A 26388-nucleotide genomic window follows, 5' to 3' on the forward strand; every position below is an offset into this window, starting at 1 on the left:
ACCACTGCAGCCTCAAACCAGCCTCTCCTGACAGAAAACTGACCATCACCTCTTGCTGCCACAGCACTGGTTTAATCAATCTCTCCCCACCAATACTGGGATCAATGGGGCATGTCCGATTTCACACATGGTTGTGTTTCTCTGTGGGTTTAATTTAAGCTGTTCCTCTCTGATGCTGATCCATTAAAGGCAAATCAATGAGCGTGGCTGGACAATAACTGAGCTGGTTTCATTCAGGTTCACTTTAATTAATACTTTAACTCTTATTGGACAGGAGTGAGTCTCAGTCAGCCGGGCTTGAAGCTCACTTTCCTTCTGCTTTGAAACAATTTGACCTGACTGCACTATGATCTGCTGTTGTAAGCATGTGGCTCTTACCAAGGGAGCAAGCAGAGGTGCAAAGAGTACTGAAAAAATTACTCAAGTACAATTACCGTTACTTTGATGAAATTTTACTCAAGTAGAAGTAAAATTATCCATTAAAAAGTGTACTCAAAGAAAAAGTAAAAAGTAGCTGGTTTAAAATGTACTTTATGAAAAAGTTACTTAGTTACTTTTATTCTAACAACAGGTCTCTCCTTGGAGTGCAACAAAGACACAATGAGTTTAATTTCAAAGTTGTTAAGGGAAATCTTCACAAATAAACTGTATAAACAACATGAAACATGTCAACATGACAGAGTATTCCCCTATTACCTGCTGAAGAACACCTTTGCCTTACCTTGTCATAATAAACTACGAAACCTAGTTAACTCCCATTGCAATAGCAGAAATATTAAGATTTATGGTATCTCTACGTGTTTGTGCTAGTTTGATGTAGAGTTTTTACAAGCCACCTCGGTCACTCTGGGCAAACACAGCTTACAGTGCATAATGAAACTGTTTCCTTTCTTGCACCTGAAGCCAAAGTGTTCCCTCAAATGTGGCCAGAAGTTTACTTTATTTTCTGTTGGAGAATGATTGTTTTGCTTCCAGTTTGGTCTACACCACTGTTGTCTGTGTTCTTTGTCTACATCTTTCCTGTGAATTAGCACCAGGCTGTTGTTCTGCGCATCATTAACTCCATTTTTTATAATTCTTCTTCTGTGGTGTTTATTTGTGGTGGACACAGCAGCTGTCTCTTATGCAATGTGTGTGTTTGTTTTTTCCAATTTAGCCTTTGTTTTTTGACTCAGTAACTGATATTTTTAAAATGTAGCAAATTAAATTACTAAACAGTAAAAGTACAGATTTGAAAAACTACTTTAGAGTATTACGTAAACAAGAAAAACTACTCAATTACAGTAACATGAGTAAATGTAATTTGTTACTTTTCAAACAGAAAGTACATCTTATTTTTAACACTACTTTTCTTTAATAAAGTATTTATTTGTAGTTACACGGCGCTATTGTTCCAAGAATCAAACTTTGCAAACTCAGTTTGTAGCTACGTGTCCAGAAGATCCTCCCAGGGCTCATCTACCAACTCCAACCTCACCAAGCAGGGGTAAGGTAACCCATAGACTGTGCGAAACCTCACTCTTCATTTTATTGATAGACCCTCAAGTTTGAACCATAGACTGTTTGAACCAAGGGGCAACATCCGGGTTGGTAAAAATAAAGCCAGTGCGGAAGTGCTAAAAGTTGCTGCCACTTACACACCCTGACATAAAAACAGACTTTAGGTCAGCAAATGTACAGCCTGGTTCAAAAAACGGCTTGGGTCTTAAACTCTGATTTAACTATCAGTACACACAGTACGGTGGGTCTCAGCGGTTAGAAGTTATTAGGATCATTTGATTGTCCAATCAGAGACGCGACTCCGGTCACGTGACTGACGACTGCGCTGTAGCCGTTCGAAAAGTAACTCGCAGTTGGCGTCTTAACTAATGTGGCTGCGTCGGCGAATTGGCGTCGTTTCACGGTTTCAGGAACAGACAGGTGACGTTGCGGAGGTAACCTCCATATTTTATACAGTCTACAGTCAGTCTGGTTTGAACAGACCACTGCAGAATAACTGCTGCAAGTGGGACGTCATTTTTCTTTTTGACAGTCCAGCTCCAGCATCCACCATTACTACTAAATAAATCCAATAAGTCCTTTTCAGCAGAGAAAAAGGACAGATCCCCCCTTCACTTCCAGGGACTTTCTACGATACTCTCCTGAGAAATATCATTCAGAAATTGCAGATTTCGGTACTGATAATCTCATTTTAAATCATGGACTCAAACATATAAAGGTGATATAATTTCAAGATGACTCATTTAAAACTCACAGGTGCTGATCTTTTCTGATTGTATGTAATTAAAGTAATAAAATAAACATATATAGTTACCTCCACCAAGGAGGTTATGTTTTGGGGAGTCTGTTTTTAAACAACATAACTAAAAAACTAAAGAGCGGATCTTGATGAAATTTTCAGGAAATGTTCAAAATAGGATAAGAAAGAAGTGATTAAATTTTGAAGCTGATCACCGTCTGAATCCAGGGTTTTTGTAAAGGATTCTTTATCATTGTGAGATAGGGCTGTTTTCACCATATGTGTACATAACTCCATAATAAATGGTCGGATTGCTTTGCAAAACAATACAAGACAAGGTCACCATAATTTCTGACTGATGTTAAAGTACGATCCAGATCCTGCCAATATTCTGGATACTAAGATCCTGAATGTGAAATATGTACTGGGTCATCATAATTTTCAACACTGTCAGGTAAAAAATTATCGTACAAACCTGCAACTAACACCAAATTGTAGCAGACAGTCTGCTGAAAGGGAGTATAACATTAAAGTAGGACTAAAGTTGGTGACAATCACAATATGCTTGATGGATGTCTGCTCTAAAAGCTTTTCTAGTTTTAAAAAGGATGACCCTGTTTGCTTCAGTTGTTCTTAAAGACAGCTCAATCTTCATTTCACTTTTTCACCACCAGCTAAAAACTCCTCACAGGAGCTTTAAATGTTGCAGCTCTTCCCTAAACCTTCACCTGCCAAGATGCATAAAATAAAAGTCACATGCAGATTCCATTTTACTGAATGTTAACCATTTATTACTCAAAATAACAGTTTCTTCCTACTAAAGATCAAAGAGAATAAAACATGCAGTGACAAGATTCATGTCAGGAAACCATCAAACACAGTCGTAAACACCGATAAGAAACTTCTCCGCTTCTCTGAACAGAAAATTTAGGAGACTTTGTCCAAAAATTAAAAAAAAAAACTTTAGAGAAAACACCACGAAAAGAAAACAGGTTAACAAACATCTTGATACAGTTTGTGGTTAAAGTCACTGGAGGACAAACACTGAACGCTTTTAAGCACCTTCTCTACATTTCTGTGAGTTATACAGCCTCAAGCTTGCATACTTAAAACTACTGCTAGTTTTCTAGATCATCTGACTTTATTTCTGGATGAAATTGTTGTTTTGAGGTAAAGCAGATCACATGTCAGCCTGCAACTCTGAAACTCCATTTTGGGAAGGTTTTAAAAACACGTTTTCAGATCTTGAAAGAAAAGAATAGCAGGAATAAATAACCTACAACTAGAGGAAGAAAAGAAAAAAACAGATCTGCTGAAAAAAAGCACTGCAGTAGAAAGTACGATGTACGTTTTAGCAGAGGTACAAGACACAGAAATGCTGGTTTGGTTCAATGTGATTGATTTCTTTTGAAATACTGAATGTTTTTCCTGCTTTCCTGGAAAAATAGGTGCATAGGGCTTGAAATTATCAAGAAACAAACAAAAAATCATCAGTAACCTTAATTTAAAATAAACAAAAACCTCCTGGCTGTTTACCACCGAACATAGAAGTGGAGCGTTTCTTATTCTTAGCAGGGGAATCTCACCAAACCAACGTTATAAAACCAAGCACGGGACCATCATCACTCTTAAAATGGAGCTGCAGAACGAAACGAGCTTTCTCCAGACGGTTCAGTGGACGTTACATTCATATCAAACAAAAAGAAGAGACCATCTCAGGGTCCAGCTGACATACGACTGAACTGGGGAAGATCTTTTATTTTAGCGACCTCCTGATTTGCGCCCAGCCCAGGATCGTGACCTAGAGCGCGAATGGGAGCGGGATCTGGATGCCGAGCGGGATCTGGAGCGGGACGGGGAGTGAGTCTGATGCACTTCTTCTTCTGGGTAATGGGAGGTTGATGGTGGGTTGACGTTTTCTCGCGGAGAGGCTGACTTGGAACGGGAGCGAGATCTGCCTCTGGACTCTCTGCGAGGCCTTTGTCTGTACCTGTGGACGTGGATGGGGGATGTTAAATCAATCAGACACTCAGGACGAGTTCTTATCTGTAGCCTGCTACAGGTGAGACTTTATCAAAGGTTGAGGAGTTATACCGGTCGTCCTCTCGGCTCCTGCTTCTTCCTCTTCTATATGCTCGTCCGCGAGACCTGGAAAAAGAAAAGACGTTATTTACCATTCAAAGAAAAGAATATATCAAACATTTATGAAAGTCAAACTCACTCTCGTGGACTCTCAGATCTCCTGCGGTGGCGATCGTAAGACGGGCTGCGCGATCTGTATCGGTCGTAGCTGCGGCTGCGTGAGCGTCTGCGCCGGCTGTCTCGGTCATAGTCGTCGTATCGAGAGGATCTGCCCGGGGAACGCCGCTCCTTTGACTTCATCTGGTTTGGAGCTGAGAGGAAGTAAAAATCATAAGGAAAAAAAAATCTAGAATTTAAAACAGGAAGTACAACACATTCAAACAGATGCCAATCATATTGAATAAAACTCAAATAACTAACATTTGTGTCCATTTTTATTTCTTTCAACGGCTGGCTCTTCGTCACATCCACTCTTAAAGGAATAAACGCACAGCTGTAGTATTCTAACTAAACGGGTTGAACAGTAAATTGAAAATGCTCCTCTATACCAGACATTACGGCAAGAGTATTTTTGTTTTCATTTATGTGCATTACTTTGCAAAATGATGTAGCCTGTTCTCTTCGTCTACGATTTTACAGTTAGTGTTTTCAAACTTTACTTTAGACGATCAAAGCCATACCACTTTAAAACATGAAAAAAAACAAGGGCAGGGGCATTTAAAGCAGTTTACAGATGTAGAAGTAAATTTTACTTCCTACTCTTCTGATCACAAGATTTAAGTTCATGTTTGTTAATCTAAATTTCTTCTTCTGCACATTTTTCCCTTGTCCATTTTATTCAACTTTCATGTTTTATGACATCTTTTACTTCTTAACTGTTGGTTCGCCTCTGAAATCTTGTCTTCTAATTGAACCACTTCAACTCTCTGAGATGTGACAGTGTCAGCAGCTGAACAGTGATGAATCAGGACGTTTCTGCAGACAGTCGATAGATTCACTGGTGGTAAACATACACAGGGAGCACAAACTGCAGCTGAACTCTCCACAATCAATATGCATTCATCTATGTGTCGTCGTTGCCTTGTTTACAACGAGGGGTAAAGGGAAATGTTAACAGATGTATATACTCCCAATGTAATCCATATCTGTTAGTCATTTGACAGTATTATTATCAAATCCACTGGAAATGTGAAATACCTTGTCGGTGAAAACTTTTTTTGAGTGGAATAGTCTGACCGTGAGGTACATATCCCTCCTATAAGTGCAATACTCTCTATATAACCTCTTTCTACTCTGTTTACAGTGGTTTTTTTGGTACTCTAGTGTTTTTTTGTATATTCTTTATTCAAATTGTTTCATATTCTCTATTTTTAATTTTTTATATTCCCTATTTAAATCTTTATATCCTTTGAATCTGAGAGAGTCTTGTACAAGATTTCCAATGTGTCTGGACTGTCGGTCCATGTACAAATGGCAAATAAAAAACCTTGAACCCTTAAATTATTTGTCGTGTAAAGAGGAAAATGCCTCAGGTGTAGGGATGGGTCACGAATTAGGTACTTTTATAGGTACCCACCGAATTCTGTCAAAAGTACCGGGTATCGATTCATGTAAAACCAAAAGGTACCATGTTTAGGTACCTAAATGCATCCTTGTGACTGTGAGGAAGTGGAAGAGTAGGTGATTTTCCATGCTGGACATGAACACAGCATTGCAAGGTTATATTTTAAAGAATTAATTTGTTAAATTGATTTTTTTTAATATTTCATTATTAAACAAATTGATATTTTTTACACATTAACACAAAAAAGTACCGAAACTTTCACTTGAAAATGTGAAAGGTACCCATCCCTACTGAGGTGGCTCAAAAGGAAGAAGATATCGCTGAGTTTGAGTTACAGCTTAAAGTTAGAGCTACCATAAGTTGAAAAATGCAAATTCTATAACAGCTACAAGTGATAACCGGACACCAGCAAGAAACCAAAATAATCTTGGGCTAACTGCACACCATACTGAAACTCATTCAACATAGTGTGGGTGTATGTCTGCATATTTCTCAGTGTGTAACAGCGCTATCCTTGTAAAATAGTCTTAATAAACTCTGGATTTTACAGCATAAACTTGTTTAAGATGCTCCTTATTCTACGTCATGGTTTAAAAAATTTCATTGTAAGAGATTTAAAAATCTTTGTGAGAGATTTAAAAACTGTCTTACATGCTAACTAATAAGGTTTGATGCATGTGATCAACATGATTAACTGACAATCATCACACATTGCTATAAACAAACAAACAAACAAACACAAACCACTTACTCTTCCTGTCGCCCTGCGCAAACTGGATTTCAATCTGCCGGCCACACACCCACTTCCTGTCCAGGCTGTGAAGCGCATCTTCTGCATCTCTCACATCCTCGAATGTGCTGGTTGGTTAAGGGTTTGGTTTCTTTCACATTTGGTTAGGCCACACAAATTCAAATCATTCTCTATATTTTCTCCCAAAAATGTTTAAGCGAGCAAATGAGAAACAGATTTTGCTCATATAACACATTAAAACATCGTTTCAAAGATGGAGTATTAAAGTCAGATGTGTCAATGTTATTAATTTAACATTTTCATGACATTTGTGTGGCCTGATTTCAAATAACAAACACATAAAGATGAGGAAATATAACATTATACATACTATAGTTTAACAAGCAACAACAATACATTCAGGTGACTTTTTGTAGAGATAAAAGATGAAGCAAGCTTTTCAAACACATGAAATAAAAGTCTGGGGGATCAGGACTACAAATATAACAACAAATCAAACACAAATATCTGATTAAAGTGCTTTGATTAAGATTAAAACGTCATCACAGGGAAAGCTGATTTTGTTGTCAGATTGTGGATTTGTCTTTGGAGGATACAAAATAATTCAGACTTGTTACCTTTTGCTTGACTTTGAACTTCATCTTGATCTTTACATTCTTTAACCGACTCCCACAGAGACTTGGGGTTTTCCCGCTTTGCCTTTTCCTCTTAAAACTCTTTTCTTTTCCCAATTCTTTGCCGCCATATCCAAGCTTTGTCTCCGTTCCCTTTTTCCTCTTCATGCTTTACTTTTCTCTTTTCAATCTTTTCCCTCCCTCTGATCCTGCAGGTCTGTGTGACTTGTCTTTACAGCTACTCTACACGGGTCTTTGTTACTCTTTGTGGCCGGTTTCCACAACTGGATGCTTTTACATTTTCTGAAGCAATAACAGAGAAATATGTGTGTTAGATATTTAATCAAAGTATGAGCAAGAAACAAAAAGCATTTCTTCTCTGCTGAAAGAAATTAAAAAATGAGTGGTTAGAGAGAGCACAGACAGTAAAATCTCATTGGGAAAGGATATTGAATGTATGCAAATCCTCTTGGTTGACGTGTATAGAAGTCAAGTGGGATGTAGACATCTACTATCGGCCCATAGCGGCCAAACTCACGCCGCAAATCCTCAGGCCTGAACACCGTAAATACAAGTATGACTCATATGATCATCACTCTACCCACATCATCAACCAGAAATAACAGCTGAGAGAGCAGCTTATGAGAGGGCTAAAGGGACAGTTCACCCCGAAACACAACGGCACTTACCTGCTGATCTGACCCACGTTTTCACAAAGATACTGTGGTTTTTGCTTACTCTTTGACTATGTTAAGGTTGCACTGGGTTTTCTGTGCTAAATCATTCGTCTTTACGATTATTTTGGGCTGTATGTGATATAAACAGATACATTAAAGGGGTTAAACAAGGCTGCAATTACAAGGATTTCAAAAGTGAGGGTTGCAAGATTTTACTTCCTCTCACTGAAAAGTCTGTTTGAGCTTTTGCAGAATTTAACATTACACTTAAAAACCTGACACCAGTGCAACCCTAGCTGTTTCTCAACCTTGTTGTGTTTTTGGGTGAAGGAAGCCTCTAAAATATGCTTTAAAACATGCAATTCAATATAAAACCAACCAATAAATCTGAGCACCTGCAATATTATCGTGCCACTCAGGTTAGATTTGTGTAAAATGTTGAGGACAAACTTTTCATCGCACTAATCCAAAGCTGATCATGTCTGGAGTGAATTAGTCACTCTGTTATCGCAATGAAAAGAGACACTTTTGACCTTCTTTTCTCTGCTCTGAATTTAATCTTCTGGATGAGAGGGAAATTAACACTCCAACTAGGCTGGGTTATTTTAAAACCTGATTAATTACATGTCTGTGTGGTCTGTATCCAAATATATACTCTGACTCAGCCCAAGTATGTCAACATGGAGTTAAATAAAAACCTATAGGTGGTTTGTAGTTAAATGGGAACAATATGTTATTTTTAATATGTGTTGTCATATAATTTTGCTCAAAAAGTTATTTTAAATGTCCTATGAATTTATCATGTTTTAAAATCTTTGTTATTGCAGGTCAGGGGCCTATATGTTACTTTAAATGCGTTTTGTGGTTCTAAAAAGATTATTTCATATACAAAAACACTATAACTACTTTTTCCTTTCTAAACTTTTGATTTCACATTTTCAGGTATGTAAGAAATAACAAGTATGGATATTTACTGAATATTTCATTTCTGTCGACCTGTAGAAAGTTTTTCCTCCATGGGATTAATAAAGTATTCTTGATTTATTGTTCAGCCCTACCTTTTCCAGTCACTTTTTTGTTTAAATTATACATCGAAAAAAAGGTATAAATCTTTATTATTATAAATAAACTTGTTTTTCGCTGCCCAACCACCTTCCTAATAATTACATCTATATCTTTGTGATTCTGCTGGTTAATTCTACAACACATTAACTTACGTTAAGATGTAAAAAAAAAATGTGTATTTTTTTATTAAACACAGATCATATTTTAGCTAAAAAAAAAAAAAAAAAAAAAAAAAGAAAAAAAAAGAAGAAGAAGAACTGAGCCAACACAGACCAAATTTGAATTCAAATTATTATTATTATTTAAATTTTAATTTCTGGGATCAACCAAAAAACATGTTATTCTAAAGTGTTTATACGGAAAGGTTAGGTTAGCTTATTTATAAACACGAGGACGTGCGGAGAGCAGCAGCAACGCGAACAAAGAAAACGTTTCTAATGAAATAAAAGGCAAATTAAAAACACGCACAATTTAAGAGTTTCAATTTTGTGAAAATAAGCGATTAAAATTCAAATCTGCTCACAAAAACGTCAAATTATGTGTCACAGCACGCTGCTTTGCTGCTTACACGTAACTAAACCAGGCTGGATTTGGCTAATGCGCTACATCAGCTAGCCTAGCCAACGTAATATGTGTTAGTTAGCATTATAAGCTAATCTGTGATGAAATGCGTCAGAAAGTGGACTCACCTGGACTCATCGGAGATGTTCCGTACAAACAAAGACGTATTTGGGGGCCTCATGTATCTGGCCATAAAGTTTAACTCACTCAGAAGAAGAAAATATTCAGGACTGAAAATCTGCAGCGAAAGAATGTGTTGCGCATGCGTATAAAGAAGGCGCCTTCTCAGTCTTCCTCGCAAACAAAATTAGGTAACAGAAACCCACAGTGCCCCCCGCGGCCATAACTTTACATACCACACCTATGAAGCTTCAGGAAATCTCCCCCAAATTTATTTTAATTTTCTTGATTAATTTAAAATGTGCCTTAAATGTCTATTCAGTATTGCTATGGAAAGAAAACTCACAGAAATACACTATGTAAAGTTTAATTAAATATTATGGGTATTAAAGATTATATAAGAAGAGGATATGTCTATGGAGTAGTGAGAGTGCCAAATTACAAAAATAAATCTAGAAAAGAAGAAACTAAATAAATGAATAAAAAAAATTATATAAGAATCTATGAAAGAATATATAAATTTATGTATATTTATAAATAAATATATATATATATATATATATATATATATATATATATATATATATATATATATATATATATATATATATATATATATATATATAAATGAATCTAAAAAATGAAGGAAAAATTAATAAATGAATAAATTATATAAGAATCTATTAAAGAATAAAAAATGAAAACTTCCAAGCGTCCTTCTGTCAAGTTTTCTGCCAAGTTTTATTTATTTTCTTCTTTTACAGATTTATTTTTGTAATTTGCCACTCTCACTACTCCATATATGTCAGTGTACGTATATGAAAAAGGAAGCTGAATTTTAATATCATACAGAGAAGGGTTAAAATTTTAGATTCCCTTTTTCGGATTTGTGAAGAAAACCCTTTTTCCTGTTTTTTTTTTTTTTTTTTTTTTTTCCCAGTACTGTTAAGTTTCTGTTTTTTAGTTTCTGTTGTTTTCGAGTTTTGTAGTTTCAGTGTGTAACTTGTGTCTTACTGTGACCCTCAGAGCTCAATGCTACATGATACTGTGCCTGCACTGAACTGCACAATAAAAACAAACAGTTTGGTTCATTTTATCACTGGAATTTATTTATATCACGACCTGTATGAAGACTTGTTACATTTATATTATTTCCAAATCGGCCTGTGCTTGAAGCTTGTGGAGGGTGCACAAGCCAGGTGTTAAATCCAGGCGTTAATCAGACCCGTTTGCTTTTAGAGATGAAAGTCACAGGGCCTGCAGTCATAGTCTGTAACACAGAAAGAGAAACATGTATAAAAACTTGAGCTATCATGGTGTAACAGAACGGAAAGAAAAAAGCCACAGACCTCCACCATCTCGTCCCCGCAGATCTCACGGACTGATGTGAACTTCTCAGACTCAGTAATCAGCTTCCCATCCTCCTCCCTGACAGTGCACTGCTCAACACACACACACAGACAATGCTTAATGAGTCTGAGAGTCTGTGTTTGGATTTTTTTTTTCCATGAAATCTGATTAATAACCTGCCAACGACTAAGACACAGTTTAAAGAGCTGGAGTACTAGATGCTGTACAATTAAACTACAACAATAAGACTGATCATAAATCCATAGTATGCTTTGGCATATTTCAGAATCGACTGGGACTAGCTTTAAATTTCAGTCTTACACATGTCTACTTATCTAAAATCTCCCTCAAGTGATGATTGTCTCTCAGTCTTAAAATGTTAAATGGACAACATTAAAAGTAGTTTGAGGCTTAATTTACCTTAAACTTCCTCCCGTCCACAGCAGTCATCTCCGTCTCCTTCCCGATGGTGAAAGAGTGAACTTTAGTCACAACAGGAGTCTTGATGGTGCAGGTGAAGTTCTGGCCATTCTGCTCGATCACGATCACTGGCTTTTTATCCTTTCGCATTTTGATTATTATTTCAGGAGCACCTTGAGGGCATTGAGATTGAAAAAAAGAAGTAATGATCAATACTTTTTAAAGAAAACAGCCTGTAATTTCATTTTTACTCTTACCGATTGTTCTTAAGAACTCCTCGACATTTTCCTCATCATAAACCTGCCAGGTGCCACTGAAGTCCATGTCTGCTGTTAGCCTGTGATGCTTGCCTGAGGATGTTTGTTTTTCTTCTTGTCATAACCCTATCATACACACACACACACACACGCTGCTGGTTGGCATGTTAGGGACTTGTTAATTGGCCTGTAGTTTCCGATGAGAGCCACAATGGAGAGAAATCTTTGCAGGTCACAGAAATAGAAACTAAGTAACATGTGGATAAAATGACACCAGATACATCAACAACATTTCAATCCTGTTCTTCGGCAATAATACACCTTTTATTTCAGGCAGGTATTAAAGCTTGTCTTCATTTGCAATATTCACAGACTTTTTCCTCTTCTTCACATAAAAAAATACTTTGACTGGCCAACACAGGAAGCAGAAACATTTTAAGGCAAACAATCAGGCAGTTCAGCACTGTGAGGAGCAGATATGAAAACGTGCTCAGGTACAGAAACACAGATATGTCGAGCTTCCTCTGGAATGGTTTTAAAGCTCACAGGCGTCCAACAAACACAAAATAGAGACATTTTAAGCCGACAAATACTGAAGAACATCTGGACAGAAACATTTGTTTACACTGAGCGTTGAAGCAGTCCCTGAGAAAACACTGACCGGTCATGCAGCGATGTTCAATACAGGGCTAAAGCTTGTTTACAATCTGCAATTTTGTTTCTAATATTTAGGATGGTTTTAACACTTTTGGAACACTAGTTTGTGTTTTGGTTTCCCTCTTTACGCAGAAGATGGAGAAGAAAAACATGACGGATGACTGTTTTTATGGGCTGATACCAAAATATATGAGATTAAAACATGTAGATAAAGATATATTTCTTACTTTAAACTATTTTCATAGAGAAATTTGACAGTGATATGTCCAAATGTGGATGTTACTAAAACAAAGGCACCAGTAGTAAACTGTATTTTCATCTCAACAGGTAGATGAAAGTAGATACTGTTATAGGATTTATAATACCGATACTATGATTTATTTTTTTTACATTATTATTTTTTTCAATCTTCTAATTTCCCTGTTTCCGACTTCTTCATACTGTGCTTTGAAGTGCTAAACTCCACCCGTCTGGTGCCTCAAGTTCATTACAAGTGCTCCTTCTTCTAAGATTTGGGTCTGCTTTGAAGACACAAAATGCAAACACTTAACTCTTATAAATACATCATGAAATACCAAAAGCTGAGTCGTGCAGGCTTTGGTAATGTGCTGCATGTAAGGAGTTCTTGTAACTCGACTGGAAAAGATCCTGTCTATGTGCTCATACCACAGAACAAGACGTGAAAAGTAACACTTTTGGCATAAATACTCAGCTTTGCAATGACTCCCATGACTGCAGCAACAACAGACTACACAAGGAGGTCATGAATTTGTAAACATGTTTCCGTTTCTTTTATCAAGAGTGTCTGGATCTGTCCTCTTCCTGGTTTGGACCGGGGTCACTGAGACACCGTGATAGCTTCTGTTGCTCCTCCTGCTCCTCTGGAACCTTCTCCCTCTCCTCCTTGTCCCCGTTTGCCCCCTGTGCTTCTCTCTGATTGGCTCTCTGGGGGGATTCCTTCGACACGCCAACAGTGTCTGGGGGGCTGGGGAAAGGCCGAGCTGTGAGGCCTCCCGGGCTCTCGCTGTCATCGTATGTAAATACCTGGTTTTCTGGGAGACACAAACAAGAAGTGGCTATGAGATGATTCAGATTCAACCAGCAATGTTTACAAGAGCTTCGACTGAAGTAGCACAGATGTAGGAGATGTGTTCAAATCGTTGGTCTAAAGGGACCAGTGTAAGTTGTGCTGATGGTGTTGGCATTTTCTTTGACAATCATAACATCAGTATCATCATACGCAGAGATATTGTACCTGGTAGACTTTTGATGATTGATTGCTCTTATATGAATCGAAAACTTTGTATTCACTTCAAAATTAGATTATCAGCACCAATATTGCTGGTTACATGTTATTTTAAATTGCTGCTTCTTGGCTTCTAGTTCGGGTTAACCAGGACCGGATTGATTTACGGCACATCTAGGTCTCTATGACAACACCACGCCGGCTGAGGAAGTTTAGTTGTGAGAAGAGATAAAACACAGAGATCTGTGTTTTTCTCTGATAAAAACAATTTCTGTGATTAATTTTGTAGTGATGGTGGACACAGGAGCCTAACTGTCAGACAGAAAAAGGACAGAAGAGCAGAAGAAAGCTTAACAGGAGAGTGATACAGCTTGAGCTAAAGGCTAATTAACCTTTAGCTCTATAACACAGGGGCTAAACTGTTTGTGATAATGTCCAGTCCAACCCACAGTCAGCAGTTATTCTGCAGTGGTCTGTTCAAACTTGAGAGTCTATCAATAAAATGAAGAGTGAGGTTACGTTAGCTCTGTTTGGTAGATGACTAGCAGATAGCTAACCAGGATTTACTGACGTTACACATTACAGACATGTCTTGGAGCACCGGGCTGTCAGCTTCGCTAAATATAAACGGCAAGTAAACTACTAACAAACTTTCAGTGTTGTCGAGTTAGCCTACAGATATGTCGGAGCCAGGGGTGTATTTAGTGGTTTGGGGGCCCAAGGCAAACCCAGTCAATGGGGCCCTCCATGTCCTTGTAACTCATCTTCCTCAGAGCTAGACTGACCTTCCCTGGGTCCACTGTCTCTTTCCAAGAATCAAGGCATGAGACAGTGCTAATAATGTACATGGTAACTTAACGCAACTAAATGCATTTCCTCAAGTTCTGTACTTTAGTTTGATTTTGAAAAAGGTGAATACATAATTTAGTCCACTTTGTCCTGGATTTGAAATCTTTTATGGTCAATTGACAGCTTATTTGTCACACAGTGGAGAATTTACAGAGTAACAGTAACAAACAAGAAAGTATGAAGTGAAAAATATTACAACAGGTAAATATAGAAAAAATAATTTAGTATAGAAAAAATATGTAAATATTAGGCACAACATGAAACTGGAAAGAAATCTACGGAAAGAGGTGATATTTACAGTTACCATACTTTTTGGTAATATTATTTTAAAGTAAATGTATTTTTATTTGACCCCCTGTCCAGTGAGTTATGTATCCAAAAAAGAGATTTTGTACAATAATGTTTATCACCAACTCAAAAAGTTTGATTTTGAGAAAATTATCCTGTTTCCTGGGCTAGATAAAGTCCTTAAATTCCTAAAAGTCTTATATGTTTATCTCAGATCTCAGAGCAACATTGTTTTTATTTCCGACTTGGTTGAAAATAAGAAAAAAATGGAAAAAAAAGTGTTTTTTACCACTTTCCTCCTGAATCACATTTTCAGATGTGTTGTAACATGGAATAGCCCATTGAATAAGAAGGGAGGGGGAGTACCCAAAACGATCATTAAAGATTAAGCCTTTTGATGTATTTTGAAGCATGTGAAGTAAGATTTAGAAAAAAGAAATGCTTTCAAGTGTTTGCCTAATTGTAGCTATGCCCCTGGTCGGAGCACTGGGCTGACGATGTTGCTAACATGTAGCCGGCTGCTACGTTTGCTTGATGTCACGTTTCAAACCGCATCGCTATGTAACTGTACTGATAAATACCTTACCTAAGCGTATCATTGTATCCAGTGAAAAGTTGTCTTGTACAAAGAAAATTTGTTCTGATCTGATCCCCATTTAATTCCAAAACAAACACACGCCTCGCAAAAACGAATTTACAAAAATGTACGGACACTCTGGGCCACAAGGTGGAGAGGGAGTTCAATTAAAACAGATCCTCCTCATAGCATCTTTAATATATCTGACCTGCACACAGGACCAGCTTTTTTAAAAATTTCTCTCTCTAATATGTTGCGTCACAGTAAATAATGCCTCATGAGAGCAAACCTTTAAAAGTCTGGGTATTACTCGTGTGTTCGATCAATAAGATCAAGTCTGTGATTTTAAACTGACCTGGTTCAAAGCACACTTTTCTGACAGGAGGGGTTTCCTGACGGTTTGCAGGGACGGTGAGGTAGTGGCTCATCTGTGAATGAGATGAAACAAAACTTCAATAATCTAAATTCATGGTCGATAACTGTGATTATGAAATTGAGAATTAATGAACATTTAATCTCACCCTCCTCTCCATCTCCACCCTCTGCCTCCTGAAGCGAACTTCACTCACGTTGTCCTCAAACGGGTCCATGAACAGGTCATGGCGGCTGTATGAACGGAGCTGGAAACCACAGATCAGACCGTCACAACATGTTCACTCAAAGACTACAAAGAGGAGCTGAACTGTTGTTGTGTTACCAACCCTCTGTCTGGTCTTCTGCAGGTTGCCTCGCAGGATCTTTCGGATCTCCTCCTCTCGGCTTTTAGAGATGCTCGGGATCGCTCGCTTTCTTCCTGGCTCTCTAGGCTGAATGTTTCTGGGGAGGGACACCAAACTTTTCACTGATACTCAATTTTCCAACAGCCTTTTGGCATCAGAATATAATACAATACAATAGAATACAAGAAACAACAATATTTTGATTTTTTACAGTGAAACTTTTGGTATTTCTCTTCAAGCTGTGTTCCCTCTGATACTCTGCAACTCATGTTTACTCTTTAATTTTTGGGGAAGTGAAAGTTTTATTTGATTTCATGATTCCTGTCTGAGACTTACTGCATGGAGACAGTCGACACGAGGTTGGGCAGCTTGGCCGCGCTGCCGCTCTCCACCAGCATCATGGCCTGTTTCATCTCCAGCTTGTTGTAGAAAGAGATGAGCTGCGGCTCAGTGGAGCGCTCGCCGGCGATCAGCCACCTCTTCACGTAGGCCTTGTTGAAGCGGTTCAGCCTGAGTGACGGACAGAAAATGTGATCAATTTAAAAACTGAACCACAACAGAGACAGACAAACTCCTCAGGATTCATGGTAAACAGACACAAACGAAGTAAAATCTTACTTGTCTTTCCAGTGATGATGTCCATAATGTCCACAGATTTCCTCAATCCCTGTAAGCAGATGATCCAGGAACTACAGACAGGAGCAATTGTGTGCATCACTAATTTGTACACAACATTAAACATCTTAACAATGCAACATGAACAAAAAATATATTAATCAAGGGGGAAACAACAACTTCTAGTAAAAATCTTTTAAATTGAAATACTGGGTTATCTCACCTGTGTGTGAATCTCCTCATTTATGGATCCTTTGCTCTCCTTCTTCCTCTTCACAGCCAGAAGCTCAACGAGCGGCCTGATTGTCATTCCCTGAGGAGGTCAAGTGGAAAATAGTCATTGTTAAATGGTGACTCTAAAACAAAACAGTGCTGCAATTACAGTAAGTCTCCAGTAGGTGTCACTAAAACTCATTAAATAAAGGACAGGAAAAGCTTCTGGTTTCATGTTTTTTTACATTTAAATCAGCTGTTTTTTGAATTTCATGTTGATCTTTTCATTATTTATTATTAGGAATGAGTACCATTCACATTTGAAACAAAAGTATGTAAAATGTATGGTAAAAAATATGAATTTGTTTAAGGCCCAGGTGTTTGGGTACCTAAACATGGTACCTTTTGATTTTACATGAATCAGTTTGTGGCAAATCAAGAGTCCAAATCTCCTGACACCTTACCAAAACCGTAAGGGTCAGGAGAAAGGATTGAGAATGTGAAAACATGACTGTTTTAATGGAAATCTTTAGCTGTTTTCTGGTTTATGGTTTAAAATGTCAGGTCAATGGCTTTTTAGGGAGTTTTTGAGAGATGATGGTAAGTCATTCAAGCCTATCCTTGCCATTTTTCTTCTCGTTTTTACTGTTATCTTTACCTTTATCAGCTATGAATGACAACAGTTAGATTGTATTAACGCTGAGTTAAAATGCATGAAGTGAATTGAAATTATAATGAAATTAACTGTTGTACAGTGTCCTTTCTTTGAATGTTACATTTAACAATAAATGGAAATTAATGGTAGTACACTGTACAGTCATTGATGTTACTACCAAAAAATTTTAAAGATCATATAACATTAGACATTATTTAAAATAATATTATTAATTATGTCATTGCAATTTAACTTTTAAGATAAGATAAGATAAGATAAGACATACTTTATTAATCCCCGGAGGGAAATTCAAGATCCAAATATCCAAATATTATTATATTATATCCAAATATATTTATTTCCAAATATATTATATCCAAAAATATAAATATATTATATTATAAATATAAATATATTATATTATAAAATATATTATATCCAAATATTATCCAAATATATTATTATTTGACTTCATCCAAAGTAAATTTCAGTAATTTTATCAACATATTTTATCTTTTATCAAAGTACACATGTTCTCCAATCAAACTGTATCACTAGAATTGAGAAATAATGTCAAATATTTTGAAAAATAATAAAAAAATACTGTTTTATGTCATTGTTTTTTTCACCCGTTTCTAGATATTGTGATATGTGTCTTTTGATCCATTTTATTGCATTTTATTTATTGTAATAATAACCTAAAGCATGGTAACACCAATGACAAAAAGCTTAATACATCATAAAAAAAAAACAAGAAAAAAATAAATAAAAAGACATGTTCTAGTTGTCCATTATAGTTGGTAACATATTAAACATGCTTTTAAATACTTCCCATTAAATTAAATTAAATTAATAAAAACTAAATTATTATTTTTTACTTTTTTGACTTGGAAAATCACTGCATTTTATTTATTCATTTATTCATTTTTTTCAGTAGATGCTTTAGATTATTTTTATTAATTATTTTTACCCACCCAGTGCTTTTGACAGAATTTGGTTGGTACCTATAAATGCTCTTATTCCATACCCATCTCTATTCATTATGTTATCATGTTGAGAATTTACATTGTTAGCCCCTGCACAAACACTCACTCACATCTTCATCATATCCAAAGTCCATTGTTGCATCAGTCTCGTCTACGGCACAACCACAAAAGGCCTAAATAAATTGCAGGAGGTTTTGTCTCTGACGACCTGCCTTATGTACAGCGTCTTTAGTTATTTAGAAATGTGATTTTTTATTATTACTATTATTATTATTATTATTATAAATTTACTGATTACAGATTTAATTTTGTAAATAGAGCACAGACATGCAGGCGTTCCTCTCACCTGCACAAAGACGGTGAAGAAGATGACGGTGATGATGGCCGTCAGGAACATGTACTTCATCTCGTTATTGGTCAGCAAGAACCCGAGTGAGAAGGCGATTGCTCCTCGCAGGCCACCGTAGGCGACGATGAACTGATCCTTCTTGGTCAGTTTTACGATGCGAAACTTATTTATGATGAATGTGAGGCCGATGACTCCTGAGACACAGAAAACACAAAGAACTCAGAATTAATACTTGAATTTGACACTTTTACGAAGACATCAGGTGTAATAACTTAAAATCTAGCTTATCGATTTCCTCAGTAGAAAAAATAACGTCATACAAAAAAAAAAGAAAAATTGTCTTTAATTGACAAAAAAAATTTAGCCAAACCCCCAGATGGTGTCGTACTGACCGAGCACTCTGGACACCAGACAGAGGATGACAGTGAAAATGACGAAGGTCCAGTTCCAGGCGTGAGGGCCGGCCACCGTGGAGACACCGAGGAAGATGAAGATGAGCGTCTCGCTCACACTGCTCCACATCTTCAGGAAGTATTTGATGGTGGTGTACGACTTGTGGGAGATGTTGGCCTCCACATACGGCCGCATCACCACTCCACAGGCAATTAACCTGATCATGAAGGAAAGGGGAAGGTCAGACATATTGACACATCAAGAACCTTTTAGCTAAAGCTTTGAGAGATTTTACCAGAGATGGCCTGCATGATCAAGAGGTGATTTAAGACAAAAACTCATTTTCATCAAAAAATGACATTATTTTAACAGGGTGTCGATATGAAAGACAGAGGCTGAGCTACTTACGACATAATTCCAGACAGGTGGAAGACCTCAGCGGAGAGGTAAGCCATGTAGCTGTAGAGGAAGACGAACAGCGGCTCGATGACTCGGGTGTGGGAGGTGAAGCGGGACGTGAAAGCGCCCAGGACGCCGTAAATCGCTCCCACCAGGATTCCTCCAAACGAAACCACGAAGAAGCAGACCACACCGAGGAAGGCGTCTCCTACTGTCACCGTTCCTGCGTGAGAAAACTCCTCAAACAGGTGATACAAAACCTGCACGGGGAGAGAAACAGAGACAGGTGTCTGTAGACTCACAGTACAGGTGTTAAAGTGCGTAAAAAAAGGAGACTATGAGGAGTATTAGAGCTGAGGTTTCTTTACTCACCACAGTGACGGCGTCATTGAGCAGAGACTCTCCAAACACCAGGATGTGCAGCAGCTCATTGATGTGGATTTCCTCAAACACGGCCAGCACAGCCACAGGATCCACGGCAGAGATGATGGAGCCAAACAGCAGACACGACAGCAGGTCCACGTTCCCCAGCCCCGCGCCCTCGATCTGACACACGGCGAACATCATCCCTCCGATGAAGAAGGCGTTCCACAGAGTTCCCACCACCGCGAAGACCAGGATGGTGCCCAGGTTTTCTGTGAAGGCACGGATAGGCAGGAAGTACCCGGCATCGAGGATGATGGGAGGCAGCAGGTAGAGGAAGAAGAGTTTATCGTCGAGGACGGGAGCTTTCTCTCCGATGGCTTTGATGATGCCGCCAACGAGTAAGCCGACAAAGATCAGGAGACAGCTCTCTGGGACGACGCCGGAAACTCTAGGAATAATGTGAAAACCTGCAGAGAGGGTGGAAAAACAAGCTTAAACTCGAAAAACAGAACAGAGAAAAAGAAAAAACTTTATTTATCCCCAAGGGGAAATTCAGGAGTCACAGCAGCAATCAAGAAAACAAAAGTAAGAAAGTGTATAGACAGTGTAAAAAGGTCCATAAGAAAATAGATGCTGACAGCTTGTCCATCATTCTCCAGTTCAGCCAGCCTCCACCTCCACAGGGTCCAGGACTGAGCTTCTTCAGCAGTCTGTTCAGTCTCTGTCTCCTGGATCCTGTCTGCTCACAGCAGGTGAAGCTCTTCCACTGTGGCGTTGGTGTCTGGTGTTAGCTCTGTTAGCCATGTCTGTGAATAGCATGATGCTAATCTGCCTTCTGGTATTCCCTCTGTTGCTGGGTTAGCACAGCTAGCTCGTCCATCTTATTGGAGATAGATCTTACGTTCCCAACAACGATGGATGGAAGGACAGGTCGATGTCGTCACTTCTTAGCTCACACCTGAGAACCAACACGTCGTCTTCACCCTCTTCTCCTCACCTTGTGGGGAAACATCTGATCTTGCACCAGTTAGCATTGACATGCTACAGGCTGCTAACAGCTGATTTCACATGTAAACGAAAAAGAGACGAAACCTTAAACTTTCGACTCTCTTTTTTCTTTATAAAGTTAATTTTAGGATTTTTGTGCCTTGGTTTAGAGATGACAGGACGATAGTGGAGAGTAACATTGTTAAAAAAGGCTGCAGGTTGTATTTGAACCTGGGTCACGCTCAAATGCTTTCTTCACTTCACTTCCTGCTTTATCTCCCTTAAAATCTCAAGATAAAGAGGAAATATTTCATCTTTACTTGTGAATTTAACACAAAGGCTCCTCTAATTTTTCTGTCTGCTGTACAGAGACTGATGAGAGGCAGAAGGAGGAGTGTGTTCAGTAAAATGTGTCAAGATGAAAAATCTGTTTACTGCAGGACCGTGTTATTACTCAGTGCATTCACATTAAGAGCAACACTTGGATCACATTAAATCTCCAACTATAAAATTGATCCTCTCAATCACTCCTGCTCCACAGCTTCATGAAAAATTAAGCATGTTGCATCAGCAGCTGAGGCTGAAAAACTGTCTGACTGCCTCCGTCAGCTCTCCAGGCCTTGACATTCACTCCACGTCATGTGACTTTAGGGTGAAGGCTGCTACAGAAGTCTTCAGCAGCGTTTAATGCAGTCAGTGGTCAGTGTGTGTGTGTGTAAGTGTGTGTGTGTGGAGCCGTCCTCGCCCCCTCCGACCCTCTCTCAGTCTGTACACTGGGATCTTTGTTATCACGCACTGCATTAGGACAGGAAGTCGGACCAGCCCTTAGAGACGGCAGCTGGACGAAACAGATAAGATGCTGGAGAGCTTCGTTCTGCGCAGTCAGCCAACGACAATCAGAATCCTCACTGCTCGGTGCTGTCACCTTAATGTGGTGGTCATGAGGATAATGTGAGGAAAGTGAAATCAAAATGAATCAGAAAAAACTCCTGTGATGACAAACTTGTTTGAAACTGAGGCGGTAGCTGCAGAGAACAGGAGGTGAAAGATTTCTATCCCTCTTAAACAACTGATCGTGTTTAATGACTTTAAGAAAAGCTACTTTCAGCAACCAAAAACAAATTTTAAAAAAGATTAGTTTCTTCTTTTCAGGGATGCACTGATCCAACTTTTTATATTCAGATATCTTTGTGTTGATATTGACCGTAATCCCGTACTGTCCAGGTTGCTAGGCATTGCCCTGTTGACTATGGCTGCCTTTGAAGCAGCTCTCTCTTCTTTGTCCATTTCTTGTAATTTTTTTTGGTCATATTTGTATTTAAAGTGGATCATTACTTTGTTTGGCTCATTTGTTGGTCATGGACACCAAACTTTTTGTGGCTTCAGTGATAATTTTACTACTTCTCTCCAGTGTTTGTCTGGAGATCCTACATGTAACCATGGTTGCATTTTAACATGTGAACTCAGCTGTTAGCAGCCTGTAGCATGTCAAAGCTAACTGGTGCAGGGCCGGGTATTTCCCCACAAGGTGAGGAGAAGGTGAAGACGACGTGCTGGTTCTCAGGTGTGAGCTAAGAAGTGACGACATGGACCTGTCCTTCCATCCATCGTTGTTGGGAACTTAAGATCTATCTCCAATAAGATGGACGAGCTAGCTGTGCTAACCCAGTAACAGAGGGAATACCAGATGGCAAAGTAGCATCATGCTATTCACAGACATGGCTAACAGAGCTAACATCAGACACCAACACCACATTGGAAGAGCTTCACCTGCTGTGAGCAGACAGGATCCAGGAGACAGAGACTGAACAGACTGCTAAAGAAGCTCAGTCCTGGACCCTGTGGAGGTGGAGGCTGGCTGAACTGGACAATGATGGACAAACTGTCAGCATCTATTTTCTTATGGACCTTTTTGCACTTTCTATACACTTTCTTACTTTGGTTTTCTTGAGTGCTGCTGTGACTTCAATTTTGTTGTACTTGTTACAATGACAATAAAGTTCTATTCTATTCTATTCTATTCTATTCTGAACACACGCTCACATGGGGCCCTTACAAAGACTGGCCAACTGTACCTGCAACTTAAGAGTTCGATTTTGAGGCTAGATTTCATAAACTCGAGTGACAGACAGATATTAGACAGATGTGTACTGCTCTTTTATGTCTTTACTTTATCTTCCTTTCTCTCTGTTTAAACTCATTCTTGTGTTTATGATGAAATATGTATGAAGTAAAACATTTAACATTAAGAACACATCTCATAAATCTCCCCAGAGGAAGAACTGTGATGATAATTTCTTAATAGGACTTTGATCTGCTCTTTACTCTCACTCTATCATCTCCACAACATCTTCGATAAGTGAGTATCACTTGTTTCTAGCTTTGGCTCCATTAAATGCTGTGTGACTCATAAATTGGATGATACAAAGATGGAGTGATGGATAGAGACGGATGACAGGGACCGTCAGGAGCTGGAAACATAATGAGGAAACATGATTTGATTTCTGAGCAGCCTGCAGAGGAATATTTAATTCGTAATCAGCAGTTAGAGATGAAAATATGAGCCCTTAAGGACAGGAGGAGACGGATATTACAGTAATCCCTCCCTGAGTAATTGTGGAGAATATTTTTTCCTCACGATCTGTGACCCTCTGAGGAAGACACTTTAGATTAGTTTAAGAAACTGCTCTCTGCTTTTCTGCTTGAGCCCAGACAGACTGTCTCACAACAACCTGCCAAGTCCTCGTGTCACGTCAGCAAAGCAGCTTTTTGTCTTCGTCCATCCATTATCTTTTACCGCTTTTCCCTTTCTGGGTCAGGAGGGGCTGGAGCCTGTCCCAGCCGGCTTTAGACAAGAGGGTTCACCCTGGTCGGTGCGCCGACCTTCACAGGGCTCAAACATAGAAACAGACAACCATTCACACACTCTCAAGTACTTATGGGTAATTCAGAGTGACCAATCAACCTGATGAGCATGTTTATGGCACAAGCTAGTTGTTTAATCTGATTATTTAAGCTCAATATTTGGCACCTGCTCCAAAGACTGGTACAATTTCATCCAGGTCTACACTCCTTCTCGCCCACTACGCTCTGCTTGTGCTCCCAGCCCAGCATGGCTCCAAATCACTAGCCAGACTCTTCTCCTCTATTGTGCCCAAATGGTGGAATGAATTACCAAACTGCAGAGTCCCTTTCTACTTAAGAGATGTCTGAAAACTCATGTGTTCAGGGAACACTTGTGCACTTAATCTGACCCTTCTCCTATTTGCACTCAGGGGTTCAATAAGTCAGTAGGTCTAAGACTCAGCTCTTATAATTTTTTAGCACTACTACTGAATTTTGTTGAAGATTGAAGTATACTGTTGTAGCAATTAATTGTGTTTTTTTTGCTTGTTGATTAGTGTACCCCCCCCCCCCCAAAAAATAATAATAAATAAATAAATAGAAAAATAAATAAATAAATAAAATAAATAAATAAATAAATAAATAAATAAAAATAAAATGAAATAAAATAAAATAAAAAAATGGAATAAAAAATAAATAAATAGAATAAATAATAAATAAATAAAATTGTACTTAATAGCCGTACCTGCAGCCGAATTACTTGTAGACTTGAAGCGTCTGCTAAATGAAACTGTAAACAATTTTGTAAATAAGAGTTTCATGGTGCACTAAATGCTTTGTTTTCATGGACGATGCAAAAAGTCTGAGTTAACTTGACATTTAGATGAACTAAAGACCTGAAGTGGTTTGTTTTTTACTGCCTTGTTTCTCATGGATGTCTGGTAATCTAGTGTCTCAGGTCAAATGTCTGAGGGATTTTTTATCCCAGCTTGTTTCACGATCTTTGCAAATCCCTTCAGCCAGGAACATCATGTTTTAGCCATGTTCCCTCATGTATTCATAAAAATAAAGAAGTGCTATAAATAAAGCTGCTACATACTTTCATAAGTTGAGGGCAGCTGGTTGTTTGAATCTATTTTTAGTGTCAAATTCTTGTTCATAACGAAGTTGGACATGGCTCCCATCTTGGTGTTGTGTTTATTTTTGTCTCTGGTATTCCTAATATTTAATTAAATCAAGATTTGAAAAAGATAAACAATATTTTGAAGATGTTTTAACTTTTAGGACCCAATCTGGTAGAAGAAGACTGAATTCAATTTCTAAACCTCATCCCTTCAGTCTGTGGATCCCTTCATTTTGTCTCTGGAGGTCTGGGTATTATCCTGACAACAGGAAATCCCTCTTCTGCTGGAGTCATGTGTCACTCACCAAGTTTCATGAGCAGGGCCAGGAGGATCCACATAGAGATCTCGAAAGGCTTCTTGACGTGCTCGAAGTTGAAGGAGAGAACAGGGAAAGCCTTCCTGGTGGAGTTAGTTGGGTGATGGGAGTCCTCCTCCTCTGTTGCCGGATGATTTCTCCTCGTCTCGTTGATTCCTGACACAACATCACGACTCGCGGAGGAAACGCAGCCGAAGAGGAGAAGCGAAAGGCAGAGAAACGCCGTGAGAAGCGGACCACAGCTCCTCTGGGCGAGACGGAGCCGTGGTACAGCCATGTTTTGAGGCGGTTTGACAGATGAAGCGCTGCTGCTCAGCGCTAGATCCGATGAAGATGAAGATGAGGATGGTACGGAAAGCGAGTGTGGTGCGCCAGGGAGACGCGCGCACTTTTACGCACCAACTCCCCAAAGATCCTGAAACTACGCATAGTTACACAGGAAGGAAAGAAGATGGTTTGTCATTCATCACAAAACACGTCCCCGTCATCAGTAACAGGTGCTGAAAAACGAGATGTCCTCTTTTTTATCACCTGCTGAAATAATTTAAAGTCCGACTGTTTTGAGCCTCTTTTATCCCATCCAGTTTAGTTTCTCATTCACCACTTTCCTCAGGCAGCAGCAGCAGCATCCACAGGCAGAAATCTGTCACGTTGTTCTCTTTCTCTCTGCGCTGAAAGTAATGAGCTGCACGGGAGGAGAGAGCGACACCTGCTGGAGAGGAAGACCAAAACAAACTCGTTCAGAAGAAGAAGAAGAAGAAGAAGAAGAAGAAGAAGAAGGAGGAGGAGGAGGGGAGGAGAAAATAACAAGGAAAGCCTGTGAATTTAGATCGATTGTCTTGATTTTAAAAAAGGAAAGGGGAAGTTCAGTTGCTTCTGTTTTTCACGAATTTCATAATAAGAAACAAAAACCATTCTGTGGTTACTTTATCTTGTCTTTAGTGAATATGAGACTTTCAAAATCAAACTAGAAAAGCACCCAGAGAGCGCAGACCTCCACCAAGCATATTGTGATTGTCACCAACCCTTTAGTCCTACTTTAATGTTATACTCCCTTTCAGCAGACTGTCTGCTACAATTTGGTGTTAGTTGCAGGTTTGGACGA

General features: G+C 38.6%; 3 protein-coding genes across 3 annotated transcripts; all 3 read right to left on the reverse strand.

Annotated features, from left to right (window-relative positions):
• Nucleotides 1–3620: 3620 nt before the first annotated feature.
• srsf10b (serine and arginine rich splicing factor 10b) lies at nucleotides 3621–9840 on the reverse strand. The gene is made up of 6 exons (XM_074687119.1): nucleotides 9682–9840; nucleotides 7699–7805; nucleotides 6637–6738; nucleotides 4461–4632; nucleotides 4334–4387; nucleotides 3621–4229 (listed from the first exon to the last, which is right to left on the reverse strand). The coding sequence occupies exons 1-6, from the start codon at nucleotides 9744–9746 to the stop codon at nucleotides 4001–4003; spliced, it is 729 nt and encodes a 242-aa protein (XP_074543220.1). The 5' UTR covers nucleotides 9747–9840; the 3' UTR covers nucleotides 3621–4000.
• Nucleotides 9841–10800: 960 nt separating this feature from the next.
• On the reverse strand, nucleotides 10801–11832 carry fabp10b (fatty acid binding protein 10b, liver basic). The gene is made up of 4 exons (XM_074686695.1): nucleotides 11701–11832; nucleotides 11444–11616; nucleotides 11023–11112; nucleotides 10801–10943 (listed from the first exon to the last, which is right to left on the reverse strand). The coding sequence occupies exons 1-4, from the start codon at nucleotides 11765–11767 to the stop codon at nucleotides 10893–10895; spliced, it is 381 nt and encodes a 126-aa protein (XP_074542796.1). The 5' UTR covers nucleotides 11768–11832; the 3' UTR covers nucleotides 10801–10892.
• A 19-nt stretch (nucleotides 11833–11851) lies between these two features.
• LOC141802900 (Na(+)/H(+) exchanger beta-like) lies at nucleotides 11852–25975 on the reverse strand. The gene is made up of 12 exons (XM_074686694.1): nucleotides 25272–25975; nucleotides 20019–20479; nucleotides 19656–19906; nucleotides 19247–19464; nucleotides 18852–19048; nucleotides 16875–16964; nucleotides 16655–16725; nucleotides 16373–16546; nucleotides 16019–16133; nucleotides 15839–15937; nucleotides 15673–15745; nucleotides 11852–13409 (listed from the first exon to the last, which is right to left on the reverse strand). Exons 1-12 carry the CDS (start codon nucleotides 25558–25560, stop codon nucleotides 13153–13155), a joined length of 2295 nt encoding a protein of 764 aa, XP_074542795.1. The 5' UTR covers nucleotides 25561–25975; the 3' UTR covers nucleotides 11852–13152.
• Between the last annotated feature and the right edge of the window lie 413 nt (nucleotides 25976–26388).

Source organism: Halichoeres trimaculatus, unplaced genomic scaffold (genome assembly GCF_033239565.1).
Source record: "Halichoeres trimaculatus isolate MK-OKI-2021-1 unplaced genomic scaffold, fHalTri1.1 fHalTri1_scaffold_14, whole genome shotgun sequence".
In the NCBI taxonomy this organism is placed as follows: domain Eukaryota; kingdom Metazoa; phylum Chordata; class Actinopteri; order Labriformes; family Labridae; genus Halichoeres; species Halichoeres trimaculatus.